General features: G+C 54.6%; 1 protein-coding gene across 1 annotated transcript in view; it reads left to right on the top strand.

Moving 5' to 3' along the window:
- The first annotated feature begins 846 nt into the window (after nucleotides 1-846).
- LOC119537214 (guanylate cyclase D-like) overlaps nucleotides 847-16,143 on the top strand; it is a 35,999-nt gene continuing 20,702 nt past the window's right edge. Inside the window, 12 exon segments of the mRNA XM_037839762.1 lie at nucleotides 847-1,645; nucleotides 5,210-5,323; nucleotides 5,326-5,504; nucleotides 7,309-7,663; nucleotides 9,960-10,044; nucleotides 10,713-10,809; nucleotides 10,911-11,039; nucleotides 12,393-12,473; nucleotides 14,684-14,860; nucleotides 15,101-15,257; nucleotides 15,533-15,646; nucleotides 15,649-15,681. Coding sequence (XP_037695690.1) covers nucleotides 847-1,645; nucleotides 5,210-5,323; nucleotides 5,326-5,504; nucleotides 7,309-7,663; nucleotides 9,960-10,044; nucleotides 10,713-10,809; nucleotides 10,911-11,039; nucleotides 12,393-12,473; nucleotides 14,684-14,860; nucleotides 15,101-15,257; nucleotides 15,533-15,646; nucleotides 15,649-15,681 — 2,320 coding nt within the window.

Below are 16,143 nucleotides of genomic sequence, written 5' to 3'. Positions count from 1 at the left end.
AGGGTATCAAGGTCCGGGAACAGGAGATGAAGTGGACAATGGCACAGTCTAAGAACCCTGGTCCAGGGGGTCATGTGTGGAGGGTGGGATGAGCTGAGCAGTTTTGGGTCAAATCCACTCTCTACCTACTCAGTCAATTGTCCTTATCTGTATAATGGAAATAGAACAGGGCTGTGAGAGGATCAGAAGTGGGATTGTGCACTGTCAACCTCTAGCCACAACTCCCCATGAGCAGACAACACATGAGGTACACAGACGCAGGAGTCATGCCCGTGCTTAAGCTACCAGGGCCCACTGAATCGAGAGCTGTGGGATGGTGCTGGGGTTGGGGGGTAAGAGGCAGGGGGCCTGTGGTGGGTGGATGTCTGGACACAGAGGGACACCAGATGAACTTGGCCCAACTTGGAGGATGAGTGAAGGAAGAAATAATAGTAATAGGTTGAAAGAGGCAGGACTTATGGAACACTTAGGTACCAGGAAATGTGCTAAGTGCTTCACATTAGGTCATTTAATCATCACGATGACTCTGTAAAGTAGGTTTCATTTTCCATATTTTACAGAGTAGGAAAATGAAACTCAAAAAGCTTCAGAGGTTGGCCCAGGCCACACAGATAGCAGTGAGCTGGGGTCTGGCCAATTCTGTCTCCGTAACCCAAACGTTTAGTGACTCAGCTCCAGCCCAGTGCTTTGAGTGGGCACTGTGAGGCTGCCAGTCCTGGGGTGGATGTTAGGTCCTGAAAGCTGGAAGATTCTTGGAGATCATGGGTCAAACCCTTTGTTTTACCACTGAGGAGATGGAGGCTAGTGATCCCCCACCCTCAAAATTACCCAGGAAGTTGTTGGAAAATGCTAGAAAGCAAACCTTGTCCTTACCACCCTTTTCCAGGACTGCAGGGGGCCTTGAACCCTGAGGGTTGGTGCTGGACGCTGCCACACAGGAAGATCTGCCTCTCCTGCCAGGGCCTATGGAGGGACACGCTCGTTCTTCCAAGGAAAGTCCCTTTCCTGCCACGTCTTTCTGTAGTGCTTTGGGGTACCCTCTTGTGGACTGGCTCCCTCCCACATCTGGCCTGGGGGGCAGGGACCTTCACCCTGGGGGTGCTGGGACCCTGGGACTGTGACCCCATCTTTGCCCAGGCTCTCCCCGGAGTGGCTGCTCAGCTGGCTGTGGACTGAGCCAACCAGGACCCCTCACTGCTGCTGGGTACACGGCTGGATTCTGTGGTCATCCCCACAGGCTGTGATGCCCCTCAAGCCCTGGCCACGCTCCTGGCCCACAGGAACACTGTGGCTGCTTTCGTGGGACCTGTCAATCCTGGTTACTGCCCAGCGGCAGCCCTGCTAGCCCAAGGCTGGCGCAAGACCCTCTTCTCCTGGGCATGTGGGGCCCCAGAGGGAGGCAGCGAACTGGTGCCGACCTTGCCTTCGGCTGCCCACGTGCTGCTGTCCATCATGAGACACTTCGGCTGGGCGCGCGTGGCCATCGTGTCCTCCCACCAGGACATCTGGGTGGCCACAGCCCGACAGCTGGCCACGGCTTTCAGGACGTTCGGGCTGCCAGTGGGGCTGGTGACTTCTCTAGGACCCGGGGATCAGGGGGCCACCAAGGTCCTGAAGCAGCTCCGCAGCGTGGATGGCCTGAAAGGTAAGTGCACGTGGGTGCCTTCCTCCTGTGGGCAGCCTGGACCTCATCTCCATAGTGATAGGGCCGCTGATGGGGAGTGCCCTCCGCAACACACATGGTTGAGCACTTGACAATGGTGCTGTGTCTAACTAAGCTTGTGAACTAGTACTGCGGAGATCTCCATTTTACAGCTCAGAGAAGGTAAGTAATTTGCCCAAGTCACACAGCTGGCAAGTGGTGTGGTTGGATTTTGAGTTCTGATTCCAATGTTGATTGTGGATTGGGAGCACACTTGCCTGGTAAAATGAAGGAAATATTAGTGGAGTGGTACCTGGGCCCCAGGGATGGAGTTAGAGTCATAGCTGGCATTGATTCGTTAATTGATCAATTCCTGCATTTATCGAGCTCCTGTCTGTGCTGGGTGCTGGGTGCTGGGTCATGGCAGTGAACAGGATGGACAAGTTATCTCTCCTCCAAGAGATGACTGTGTAATGGGGAGACAGGTGTGGAAGCAGGGAGCTCAGGGCATCCCAGGGAGCAGAGGCTTGAGAACCAGAGGAGCTATGTGGCTGGGCCCTGGGGCATCCAGGGAGGCTTCTTGGAGGAGGTGTGCTTGGCCTACCTTTAAGGAAAGAGCCAGGGAAGGACATAGTGGGGTATAGGGGAGAGATGGCACCTGGAAGAAAGATGGGTCGTAGGGTTAATCGTGGGGGTTTTCAAACTGGGTTGTGGCCCATTTGGGTCAGAAGATCAATTTAGTGGATCAAGACTACCATTATAAAAGAAAAGGAAAGGAAGAACTAGAGAAGGGCGGGAGAGAAGGAAGGAAGGAAGGAAGGAAAGGGAGGAAGCAAGGAAGGGAGGGAGGGAGAGAGGGAGGAAGGAAAGAAAGAATAATAAGATTGAGAAGAATAGAAAAAAGTAGAATAGGATAAAATAGTAAATATGAGCATGGTTTGCAGGTAATAAGGGTATCATTCTTTGAAATTTTCTGTTTTGCGAGTGCACTCAAGTTCTGTATGATCAGTATTGTAAACTATATTCTTACTGTGGGGCACAGTCACTGAGACCGCTGGCCCTGTTTCATATTTGGGGGAACTGTGGCCAGGGCCAGCGAGGAAGGGCAGTGGGCAGCCCGCTGAGGCCAGGCGGCTGGCTGGTGGGTCAGGCCCGGCCCGGGTGTGTCCGCCACAGCCTGGGAATGCTGCCTTACTTCTCTGGGCCCCAGTGGTCCAGCCGGTGTGTGAGATGGGGATAATGAAGCCCCCACAGGCCCGGGAGGAGCAGGTGGATGGAGGGAGGGCCCTGTAAACTTCATTCAACCAAGAGTCATTGAGCTCCACACTGGGCCTGACCCTGGCCGGGCTCTGGGGACACATGAGGAGCCTGAGTCTGGTGGGGGAGCAGATGTGTAAACAGACATGACAATGCAGAGAGAGGCTAGGGGAGCTGCTCTGCCTTGGGGGTGGGGAGGGCTGCATGGAGGAGGTGACATCAGAGCTGACCCTGAAAATGAGAAGTCGACTGCAGATGGAGATGAAGGGGAAAGGCATTCCCGAGAAAACCAGGCAGGGCAGAGGGAAGGAGGTGGGCTGTTGATGGAAGTAGGAGACTGTGGACCTTTCTGTGTGGCTGGAGCACAGCAGTGGTTGTGGAGCACAGTACTGGAGCACAGTAGTCCCCAATTGGATTCCTTCTCCATCCCTGTTTCCAGGGATCGAATTCCAGTCATGGTGCTGGCATTCAGGAGACAGGCAGGCCGAGTGGTTAGGGGTACATTCTCTGGAGTTAGATGGCAGGAATCCCACTCTTGGCCCCACCTCCTACTGGCTGTGTGACCTCAGGCAAGTCACTAAACCTCCCTGGGCTATAGTTTCCTCATCAATAACATGGGACTAATCAAAGCCCCTGCCTCTTGTATTACAAAGATGAGATGAACTAAACCCACGCTGGCTGTTCCCGGGTACATGACCTCCTCCCAGTTGTGTGGGTCAGCGTGTTTTGTGGCTAAACGGAGAACAGAACCTCCCACTCTAAAGAGAAAGGGGCATTTCGGTGAGAAGCCTGAACAGAAGCCGGGCAGGAGAGGGGACACAGGAAGCCTGGTTCTGCTTCTGTCCAGTCTGGGGGGGTCTCTCTCTGAAGGCTCTTCCCACCATTCAGGGCCCTGTAGTGGTGGCCCCCAGCCCATGGCCTGCAGTGCAGCCACGCAGGGGCTCAGCAGAGGCAAGGGCTCCAGGCTCTGCCTTCCACCTGGCCAGGGGCCCTTAGGCTCCAGCAGTCAGAACCCCTGGCCTTCCTTGGTGGCTCCATTTTCCAGGATTTCCTGGAAAAAGGGACGGCAGTGGGAACCAGGGCCACATGCTCTGGCTGTGGCTGCAGCCCTGGTCAGGGAACCGAGTGGGGAAGAGATAAAAAATGCAGAGGAAGTGCAGAATGGGACCCTCACCTCGGGCAGGGGCTCCCTTCTGAGCTGGTGCCAGGGGATGAAACTGACTCTGCCTGTTTCTTTTACTAAGGCAACGGTGGATGTATTCATGTCCGCTCAGACCTTGCGGATGCCACCCGGGGACACAGTTAAGATTATAAGCTGGTGATGAATGGATAAACAAAATGTGGAATATCCATACAATGGAATATTATTGAGCTGTTAAAAGGAAGGAGGTGCTCATACATGATGCGACATGGATGAACCTCAAAAATACTATGCTCAGAGAAAGAAGCTGATCACAAAGGACCATGTATCATATGATTCCATTTATATGAAATATCCAGAATAGGCAAATCCACAGAGACAGAAAATAGATTTGTGGTTGCCAGGGGCTGGGGGGAGGGGGGGAAATGGGTAGTGACTGCTAATGGGTACAAGGTTTTCAACTTTTGGAGGAGAAGAAAATGTTCTGGAATTAAATAGTGCTGATGGCTCCACAAACTTGAGAATGAACGGAAAACTACTTAATTGTATACTTTTTTTAAAAAAGTGTATTTTATGGTATGTGAATTATCTCAATTTTTAAAATCGTAAAAAGAAAAAGATTACAAGCAGGGAACCGCCTGCCTGGGTTCAAATCCTGGCTCTAGTATGGCAGGGGTTGTGTATCCTACGGTAACTGCCTCACCGCTCCGTGCCTCAGTTTCCCCATCTGAAAAGTAGAGATAATGAATACATATCTCTTAGGGCCATTGTGAATGACTAAATGTTTATGAAAGTACTTTAGGACAACACATAGCAAGCTGTCAATAAATATTAGCAATTGTCAGGGCCCAGGTGGTAAAGGGGAGTTGGGAAGCTGGTCAAAATTATTGGGTGGGCAAGCTGGAAGGGCTGTATTAATACAAATCTATAGTCATTTGAGGGAATTATCTTCACAAGAATAAACCCAGATTTGGTGGCCTTGGCTGTTATTGTTATGGGGAAATTCCACCTTTACCCCAGACTGAAGGGGTGGGGATGGGTCTGGGAGTGTTAGCAGAGGGGGGCTGGGAATTGTGAACAGTCCCCCCGGGGCACAGGATTCAGGGCTTCGGGGAAGGCCGCCGTAGGAGCCGGGCCTGCGAAGGTGACTCTGCCCTCTCTGCTCCCAGTCGTGGTGCTGTGCATGCACTCGGCGCTCCTGGGCGGCTCGGAGCAGACAGCCCTGCTGAGCCGCACTGGGGCCGAGGGCCTGGCCGATGGGAGGCTCGTCTTCCTGCCCTACTCTTCCTGCTCTTTGCTTTGCCCTACGGCAACCGCTCCTACCCAGCCCTCAGCGATGGCGGGCCCCTGCAGCAGGTCTATGACGCAGTGCTCACCGTCAGCCTGGAGTCCGGGCCTGCAGGGAAGGCCTTCGCCGCTACCGGGGTGGGCGGAGAGGGGGCCGCTGGCCTGGAGCTGGAACAGGTGAGTGCAGACCCTCACACACCTGCACGAGACCCTGCAGGATCTGGGAGCACGGGTGGGCTGTGTACGGGCTCCTCACCCACTCCAGGCCTTCCCGATGTGGGCCTGTCCGCACCCACTGGCCAGTCCTGCCTCCGTGCTGGACACGTGGCCTGGCCCTTATTTAACAGAGTCTCTCTGCCCAGTGTGTGGGTTTGTTCAATCTCAATCTCTCTCTCTCTCTCCCTCGTGTGTGGATGTGCATGTGTGTGAGTCTGTCTCTCTTCTCATATTATTCTTTCCTTGGGTCTGCATCACCAATTCTCCTTCTCCGTGTCTCTTTTGCTCCTGTTTTTCAATCTTCAACTCTCTCAATTGCTGTATTTCTCATTTCTGGCCCAGCATCTCTTACTCTTGTGGGCATTTTTCCTCTCCTTTCTCTGCACCTCTCTAGCAAATCATGGGGATCGGAAGGTGAGCGCGTTGGGAGGGTGGGAGAGTGGGGGAGAGGGGCAGGTTTTCTGCAGTCACAGCTGTGAGTCTGAAGTGTTCAAATGGTGGGGGATGGGCAGCTGGCATGGTTCTGGCCTGGAGGGTTTGGCTGAACTTGAGCCTCCTTTGGGTTGCCTGCTTCTTGTTGATAAGAAGTGTCTGAGGTCGTGACAGGGATGTGATGCTGATGGAGGTCAATCAATCAGTCAGTCGTGTGACAAATGTCGTGTATTCTGTGCCGGATGTCAGGAACATGGTGATGGAGAAGGCAGACCTGGCTTCCAGGAGCTCCCATACTGTCAGGGGGAGACAGGCAGCAACGAAGTAACCAATAACCAGATTCAATAGTGATAATGCCTCCGAGAAAACAGAGACACCGAGAAAGCGATAGAGAGGGGCTGGGATGGAGTAGTGGGCAGTGAGAGACAAGATGGGAGGGCAGCCCTCTCTGAGGAGGTGGCTCTAGAGCTGAGATCTGAGTGATAGAGGCAGCCAGGTGAAGAGCCGGAGGAAGAGCATCCAGGCAGGGCGAATAGCAGGTGCAAAGGCCCTGAGGCAGAGGGGCCTCAGCTGCTGGAGGCTCAGGCAGAGGGAGTGTCGTGAGTGACGGGGAGAGGGACTGAAATGTGCTTGGGGCCTGATCATGGGAGGCACTGCAGGCCAGGGGAAGGAGTCCAAACTTAGCGTAAGTGGGTTTTAAGTAAGAAATGATTTGATTTATGTTTAACAAAAAAATCACTTTGGCTACCTTTTGGGGAGTGACCTGAAGAGGGCCAGATGAAGCAAGGAGGCCCTGAGCAGACTCCTGTGTGGCCTGGTGAGCAGTGAGGGTGGCTTGGACTTGGGTGGCTGTAGTGGAAGTGGTGAGAGAGGTTGGTTAGGTTGGAATAAATTTTGAAGCAAAGACAAAAAGACCTGACATTGAACTGAAAGAGAAAAAGATGAGCCAGGGATTGTGCCTAGGCAGTTGAGAAATTAGGCAGTTGATGATTTCATTTTCTAAAATGGGAAAAAAATGGAGGAGGAGTGGATTTTGGGGTGGTGGACAGGACCACAGGTGTTCTGTCTTGGGCCTACCAGGTGGGTTTGAGATGCCTGTGAGACCTCTGAGCTGTTGTGGCCATGGAGACCGAGTGGGTCCAGGGTGATGGGGGAACTGAGGAAAGGATTGTGTGTGTGTGTGTGTGTGCGTGCGTGAGTGTGTGTGTGTGTGTGTGTGTGTGTGTGTGTGTTGGGGAAGGGAGGTAATCCCAACAATTGCTGTTGGCAGGTGGGCTAGGACTCTCAGATCTCTGGGAGCCTGTGCCATGGTGTGGGACCTTCTCCTCCGCAGGTGTCTCCGCTCTTTGGAACCATCTATGACGCTGTGGTCCTGCTGGCCCATGCTCTGAACCGCTCGGAGAGCCGTGGGGCGGGGCTCTCAGGGGCTCACTTAGGAGACCACACCGGGGTGCTGGACATGGCTGGCTTTAGCCAGAGAATCCGGACGGACGAGAAGGGCAGGAGGCTGGCCCAGTATGTCATCCTGGAGACGGATGGTCAAGGAGGCCAGCTGGTCCCCACTCACATCCTGGACACAGGCACATGGCAAGTGCAACCCCTGGGCAGGGCCATACATTTTCCAGGAGGAACCCCTCCAGCTCGTGACTCCAGCTGCTGGTTTGATCCCAATACGCTATGCATGAGAGGTAATTATCATTCATCATCCACCATCCATCCATCCATCCATCCATCCACCCTCATTAAGTCCCTCCAAGTGGACAGTTTTTGTGAGGAGCAGGGGCAGGTGCAAAGAAAGTACTTGACAGACCATTGTCAAGTCCATTCTTCCATTGAGAACCAGCAGTTGTGAAGCACAAGGGACTATCAGGCCCCCGCTCAGGGCTAACATGTTTACAGAGCATGTGTCCATCTCTTGGCTTTCTTGAACTAAGTTAGGACTAGGCCATTACCCTCCATAGGCATAAATGGGGAACTGAAGCTCAGAAAGGTTCGGTGACTTGCCCAAGGTCACAGAAGGAGGCTGAGTTCACACCAAGCCCAAGACTACTGACTCCAAGTACAAGATTCCTTGGGGAGTGTGAGAAAAGGAAGCCCACAGTTTTCTGATTCCCAACATTCATCTATCACAGAATTTCATCTCTAATGAAATTACACTGACATACACATAGGCATATAGAGCTGAGCATACACATGTATGTACGAATAAACACATGCCCCATATTCCTCACTGCAGGCCTCCCTGGGTCACCGCAGTTGGGGGTAAACTCAGGTTTGCTGGGGATTGCTTATGTCCCTGCCCTGCCCCAAAGCTTCTGCGGCTCTCTTGTGACCTGGGCTCAGCCTGTCGCTCCAGCCCCATCTCCCAACACTACTGCAGACAAGGCTGACTCCTTACCACTCCCCAGACACAGGCTGCCCCTCCAAGCCTCCCCCCCATGTGCATTCTCCTCTCCTTTCCCTGACACCCTGGATACATCTCACCTGTCCCTCCAGAACAGCTCTGCAGTCAGGGTTGGGGGTCCCTCCTCTGTGCCCCCCACCCCCGGATGTGCACCACACCATGATGATAAGAGTGAGTCTCCCATGCCGGGAGGTCTCACAGACTAGATGTGAGCCCATAAGAGGTCTCTTTGGAGAGGGAGGGCCTTGAAGAGCCTACACCTACTTGTTCCTTTGTCCCTCTTTTCTTCTGCAAATATTGATTGGGGATCTGCTGTGCTTGGCTCGATTGGAATAGATACAGGAATGAACGAGACAATGCCCCGGTCCTCAAGGGGTGGATGTTCATGAAGACCAGGCCCAGGCTGCTCTCCAGGGGCTTCCAGTCTGGTAGCAGAGACAGGGACAGGCAGGGGAAACACCGCCTGGGTGGTCAGGGCTGTGATGGAGGCAGCCCCAGGCTGGCAGAGTCCAGAGGACATCTGTACAAACTCCTCCTCCATCAGGCCCGGTCCACAGACTTACACTTACTCGTTCAATAGATCTACGTGCAAACACTGAGCGTCTCCCATGTGCTGAGCTCAGTGCTGAGAACTGAGGGTACAATGGCAGATGAGCTCTGTGGTCACTGCACCATGATGGGGTGCGCAGTGTTTTCGAGGCCCAGGGGAAAGGGTGAGGTGGGCAGGGCTCTAAGAGGGGATGCGAGCAGGAGCCTGAGCTGCAGCACCAGCCTTGGGATTTGTCTTTCTCAGGGAACTAGACTCTAACTCATAATTGCTGTGGTCATCACTGACAATTGATTGGGTGCCAAGGACTGAGAGACTGGAGTGTAGGGGCTTTGGGACCAACATACTTAGGATGGCAGTGCCACACTGCTGCTGAGTGGCTGTGTCCCCACTCACCAGGTTGAACATCTCTCCTCCATTTTTCCTCAAACCCCCTCCACTCAGACTCTTTCCCACCCCTCCTCATATCTGCTCTTGTCAAGATCACCAATATACCTCCCCATGGCAGAATGCAAGGGCCAGTTGTTAATCTTCCCTTACCTGACCAGCTTGCTGACTGTCCCTCTCCAGGGATGTCCCCACTGCGCTGGCCTCCCTCCTCCATCTTTCCAGGTTGTGAGAATGGCAAAGTAGCCCCCCACACCTATCACCTGTGCAGTCCCAGACAGCCTCTCTGCATTTGGCTCCTGACCTGAGGGCTAGAGATTTGGGCTCAGTGTACGGGGGCTCTTCAAACAGTCAGAGCCATTCCACAGTGGACCTGGTTGCCAAAACAGATAGTGAGCAGCCCATCACATGGGGTGTGCAAGAAAATGTAGGATAACAACTGATGGAGATGTTCATTTGACAATTTTTATTTGGCCTCTGCCCCATCCAGGCCCTGTGTTAGATGCTGGGGACACAGAAATGAGTAAGACTTGGGGGTTGGTGTCCCCATTTCCCAGAGGAGGAACCCAGAGGTGAGTGAGCAATGGGCTGTTCTTGCTGTGTAGTTGTTGCTGTTATGACTCATGTCTGCCCTGCTCCCCACCAGGTGCACAGCTGCCGAGTGGCCTCCTCGTCCTGGCCCTGGCCTGTGTCCTGGTGCTGGCCGGCGGGTCCCTCACCTGCCTCATCAGGTGAGACTGTCCATACCTGAGCCCGGGTCTGCCCTCTGGGCCCCACCCCACAGGGCCTCTCCCCTGGGTGCACAGCCCTGGCAGCCACCACCTCCCGGGATCTCAGGATCCCCCAGGACTTCTGTGTGCTCCAAGGCCTGGGTCAGGGCTCCATCAAGGCCCTAGGCTGCCTCCTGAGAAGGGCTCTGGAGACCTGGGAAAGGAGCCTGTGGCCTTGGACAAGACCCCGTCCATCCCTGAGCTTCAGTCTACACCTGTACAATCAGGGCGAGCACCAGAACGGTCCCCAAGGGCCCTTGTGGCTTTGAAAACAATTCTCCCTGGGGTCTGATTTCCTCATGCACTGCATCCAGACCATCCCCCTGAACCTGGGCCACATCTGGAATGGGGTGGCCTTGCAGCCCCACCCCTCACTCCAGGCCTCAAGGCCTCCTGGCATCTTAGGAGCACTGAGGCTCGGAACCAGCAGGTGCATCAGGCCCGGGCTGGGGAGCTCTTGGGAGGCAGTGGGGCCCTCCCAGCCCAGCTGGGACTGGTGGGGAGACGAAAATGGAAATAAAGAGAGAAGAGGAAGGGCTCTGAGTCGAAGCCAGGTTCAAGGGGCCAGACCGAAGAGGGGGAAAGAAGACTGCATTGTCCCCACTGCCCTGCCCTGCCTCTGCCTCCAGACTGGGCATCCAGCAGCTGCAGCTGGTGCAGGGCCCCCACCGAATCCTGCTGACTGCCCGGGAGCTCACCTTCATCCATCGGCCCCTGAGCAGACGGGTAGGTGAGGCAGGGGCTGGGCAGGGGTGGGGGCTGGGCCCGGTGGGTGGGCCAAAGACCGAGGCCCAGCCTAGACTGTGACCATGCCTTCCTGCCTCCAGAAGCTGCATGTGGACAGTGTGAGCGACTCGAGAAGTGTGGCAGATAGTGGGAGCCTGAGGTCGGTGGCCCAGGGGTCAGCAAGAAGCCTGCCAGCCCCCCAGGAGCCCACCAATGTGGCCCTGTACCAGGTGAGGGCCTCTGCCACCCCCTGCCCAGGCCTGGGGAGTTGTAGCCAGTTTGGGAGAAGCTGAGAGAGCCCCACTGCCTCTTGGGCCTCGGTAGGCCCCACTCCTGTTACAAGATGGGACCTGAAGACCGGAGAGGGCCAGTGACTTTTCCAGGCCACACAGTAAGTTGGTGGCAGGGCTAGGAGGGGGACTGAGGACCCCCAACTCCCAGTGTGGCTGGGATGGTTCAAGATCTGACTTTGGGGAACACCCAGTTCCTGTCCACTTGGCCCTGGGCCCTGCCAGCCATGGTCCGGCCAGGGTCTATCTTAGGAACTGGGACCTGCTCGGGCTCACCCAGCTGCCCACTCTTGTCCCTGAGGCCATGATGTGCGGGGACAGCAGCCAGCCCAGGACAGCCTCTGGTAGAGGCTGAACCACCTGGGGACGGGTGGGTTGGAAGGCCAGAGGTTAGACCAGTCAGACTCTAAAGCAGCTGAGGACACCACGATTTTAGGCTTTGGACAGACCCATTTTCTCAACAATTCACTGGTGCGTGATTCTCCTGTTCCGTGACTCCCGCAGCTGACAAGCTGGGCTAATTGTTTCTACAGGAAGCAACATGAGAAGCTTGTGCCTTCTGTTCTACCTTTTCCCCTGGGGAATTCCATCTTTTTTTCTTTTCTGCTGAAAGGAGGCTTTAATGATGTAGAAAGCAGTTTTGTCTGCTTTTCTGAGTTAGCTAACAGGCTGAGGGTGAGGCTGGGGAGGCAAAAATCCATCGGTGATGAGGGGAGAGGGGCTAAGGTTACAGTCAGCTCCGGGCCAGGCCGAGGCAAGGACGGAGCCCGGTGTGAAGCCTGCACCCACCCCCTCCTACTCCCCTCTCTCCTTCCAGAGTCCCTGGAATCCCAGGGACCCCATCACTTCACAGATTTTGGGGTATCATGGTAAAGCTAGCTCTGGGGAAGGGAACTAGCATCTCACAGCCCTCACTGTGCGGGGTGGGGGGCAGGTAGTTATCATCCTTGCTGATACAAGGCTCAGAGAACTGAAGAAACCTGCCCAAGGTCACGGAGCTAGAGAGTAGTGGTGTTACAACTGGAACTTGAGTCTGTCAGTCCAAAGCTGGGCCCCTGGCTCTCTCCGGACCTCAGTAAAAGTCTAACTGCTATTTCTGCTGACCATCGACCCAGCTCCAAACACACACAAAGTGGTGGGGTGGGACTGGCATCCAGGGGTTATCACCATCCCCTTTTAAGAGGACGAAGCCGAGGCCTAGAGAAGTCGAGGGGTTTGCCTGAGGTCACACAGTGGGGGTGAGGTGGGGGGGGGGCAGCAGCAGGTGAGCACTTGTTGTTCTTCCTTGAATAGGGAGATTGGGTGTGGCTGAAGAAGTTCGAAGCTGGCACAGCCCCTGAGCTGCGGCCGAGCTCCCTTGGCCTCCTGAGGAAGGTAAGGCTGCAGAGGGCAGGGAGGGGTGGGGGGGCCGGAAAAAGTCGCTGCTTGGGAGACCCCCCACTGATCTGCACTGGTCCCTCCTCAGTGTGGAAGCTTCTGGTTTCCTGTCATAGTCATTCCTATCATCGTGAGCATCACCCCATTGCTGTCCCCTCAGTCACAATTACACACCACCACTGTCACCTGCACACATCAGCATCCCTAAAGCCATGTCACCACTCCACTGTGATCATCACCACAACCACCAGGGGCACAGTCGCCTCCACCTGTATCGTCACTGGGCATTGTCGACACCGTCAGAGGACCACACCGTCTACCCTCCATCCACCTGCCCTCTATCCGTTTATTCACTAAGTATTTATTGAGCGTCACCTATGTGCCAGGCAGTGTTCAGGATTTGGAGATTCAGCCGTGGAGAGATACAGGGGCCTGCCCTGGGAGGAGCCCCTAGTCACTTGTCATCACTAACCACACAAGCACTCTCACCCCTGAGACTGTCGCCATCCTGAGAGGCACTGAGGATGGAGGGCAGAGCACGGGATTTGGAGTCAGGAAGAACCCAGATGGAATCCTGCCTCCAGAGGACACTATCCTGTAAATGGAGCTACTGATATCCACCCCCAGGGGAATTAGGAGGATTGGAGGGAATAGATGAAATAACCCAGAAGCTTCCCTCACATCTAGTGTACCTCTGATAAATGGTGATTTTCATTATTTCCTACATCACGACCCTCTGAAATAAAAGGTCAGATAGATTCGGTGACTGGAGGTTAAGTTAGGCATTTCCCATTGGGAATCTTGCAACCGGTGTAAGTAGATGTTTTTTTAAAAGAAAATGTCCTATGTATGGTTAAATAAGTTTGGAAATTGCTAGGTTAACCACAGGACTTCTCAGAATCCTTAATACGCTGTTATCTATTACTGTATAACAACTTGCCCCAAAATGTAGTAGCTTAAAACGACCATTTTATTATTATCTTATAATTTTGTGGGTCAGAAATTTGGGCAGGGCTCAGCTGGGCCATCTTTCTGCTCCACATGGCATTGGTTGGGAGTCACACAGTGGCACTCAGCTGGTAAATGGGCGAGTCTAGGGCAGAGGTTGGCAAACTGTGGGCCATGGGCCAAATCTGGCCAGCTGCCTGTTTTTGTAAATAAAGTTTTATTGGAACACAGCCATGCTCATTCATTTATCTATTGTCTATGGTGGCTTTCACGCCACAATGGCAGCAATGAGTATTTGTGAGAGAGACTGTATGGCCCTCAAAGTCCAAAATATTTACTATTTGGACCTTTACAGAAAAGTTTGCTGACCCCTGGCTCAGAGAGTCTAAGTTGGCTTTGCTCATGTGCCTTGTGCCTTGGTGGGAGGCTGGAAGCCTGGACTCAGACCCTTACTTCCCTTACTGGGTAGCCTCAGGGCTCTCCATGTGGTCTCTCCAGTGGTGGTCTCAGGATAGAAGGACTTTTTTTATGTAGTGGTTCAGGGCTCCAACAGGGATGTTCCAAGAGACAGGAAACGGAAGCCTCCAGAATCCCAAGACCCAGCCGAGACCCTTCAAAGCCCACTTCCACCATGCATGTTCCATTGGTCACAGAAGTGCAGAGTTCATTCAGATTCAAGGCGAGGCAGCAGAGATCCCACCTCTTGATGGCAGGAGTGTCAAAGAGTTTGAGACCATTCTTAACCCCCAAGTATGCTAATTGGCAGTATGCACGTCTTCCCCACAGCTGGCCTGAACTGTTTTTGTGACGAGGACTGTGACAGACAAGTGTTCCCTCTTTCCTACTTTGGCAAGTGCTAGTGTCTCTGGTTGGATCTGAGCTTCCTAACTTGCTGAGCAGCCATCAGGGTGGCTGATTTTTCCTTGCACCTGCCCCTTCTGCTTGTCTTCCTACTTGCCCCAATCCCTGGGTCTTAGGATAGAGGATTTTATACAGTTTTCAGGCCCGTGGTGTTGCTAAATTGGAAAACAGGGCTAGATCCCTTTCCTGTGGAGTTGGCCACAGCTCATTCATTTATTTATCCATGATGCTTCCACTCATTCATTAATGCCTTCATTCATTTGTTCATCAAACATGTCCTGACCTCCCTGTGCTCATCCCTGTGCTGGGTGCTAGGTACTGAGGCCCAGATGTGGTTGCACCTGCTCCAGTCCTCGGGGAGCCCCCGGGGGCTGCTAAGGTGCCCACTGCCCTGGCAGATGTGGGAGCTGCGGCACGAGAATGTCACCGCCTGCCTGGGTTTCTTCACGGCCCCTGGGATCTGTGCACTGGTGCTGGAGCACTGCTCCTGGGGCAGCCTGGAGGACCTGCTGCAGAACGAGGCTCTGTGGCTGGACTGGACCTTCAAGTCCTCCCTGCTGCTGGATTTGATCTGCGTGAGGACCCTCCCTGGGCCCTTGCTGTGGGGGGCAGCAGGGAGGGCAGGGAGACAAGAGATGCTTGGATTTCCCAGACTTGGGCTCTTTCTCCTTCATCTAACAGAACAAGCTGAGCAGTATGGCAAAGGGAGAGGTGAGGCAGGAAGGTTTTCTGGGAGCCCTGGGAATTCCGAGAGGACTAGAGGGGTCTCTCCCATTCAAAATGGGCCAGATGGACCCCCATTATGCCCACCCCAGGGCGTGTGGTATCTGCACCATCGGCATTTCCCTCACGGCCGCCTCAAGTCCCGGAACTGTGTGGTGGACGGACGCGTTGTGCTGAAGGTCACGGACCACGGTTACGCGGAGCTCCTGGACACTCAGCGCGCTCCCCACCGCCCACCGGCCCCGGAAGGTCAGCTCAGGGGTGCGCAGGGGGGCTGCCAGTAGGCTCTGAGGCCTCTGTTTCAACAGGGGACTTAAGGAATTCCTTATGAGGGAGGGGTGGAGTGGGGAGTCCATACCTTTGCTGCCTGAGCCCCAGGATCCTTGTCTGTGACCTGAGGAGAATAAGGCACCTCTATCCTCCCAAGGCCGGAGGGAGCGGGTGACGAGACTGCAGGTGTGCGATGTCCGGCCCAGTTGGGTGGCCGTGGGTGCCGGAGGGTCGGCCCTGCCCTGTGATTGCAGAGCTGCTGTGGACGGCTCGGGAACTGTTGCGGGGGCCTGGGGGGCCCGGGAGGGGCACTTTCAAAGGAGATGTCTTCAGCATCGGCATCATCCTGCAGGAGGTGCTGACTCGGGGCTGCCCTACAGCGCCTCAGGGCTCTCAGCCGAAGGTACAGTGGCCTCCTCCCTCTTCCTTGGCCCGTCCCTGGCTGGGGCCTCCATGCCATCGGGAGCTCTGTGAGCATCAGGAAATAACCACAGAGACACACACGCCTGACGTGACAAGAAGCAGGTGTCTTTGACATGGCCACTGACCAGTGCCAGAGGCTAACGACCTTGGTTTCTGGGTGACTGTCCCAACCCCTTCCTCCCCACTGTGTCACAACCATGTCTGCAGTGCTCCTGCCCCAACCGCCCTTCCCCACCCCACACAGACTGTGTCCATACAGATCTCAGTTCAACCCCAGCTGCATCGTTTACCTGCTCTGTGACCTTACACAAGTCAGTGACCCTCTCTGACCTGTGTTTTCTCATCTCCAAAGTGATGGTGCTTTAAAACCCATGACTGACACGTCTTGGCTGCTGGGTATTTGTGGGCTTGGCACCTGCCTGGGTGGGGCTCCTTCCAGAGC

This window comes from Choloepus didactylus, chromosome 6, assembly GCF_015220235.1.
Source record: "Choloepus didactylus isolate mChoDid1 chromosome 6, mChoDid1.pri, whole genome shotgun sequence".
Classification (NCBI taxonomy): domain Eukaryota; kingdom Metazoa; phylum Chordata; class Mammalia; order Pilosa; family Megalonychidae; genus Choloepus; species Choloepus didactylus.
The sequence above is the reverse complement of the archived record's forward strand: the minus strand, read 5'-3'. Positions and strand labels throughout refer to the sequence as shown.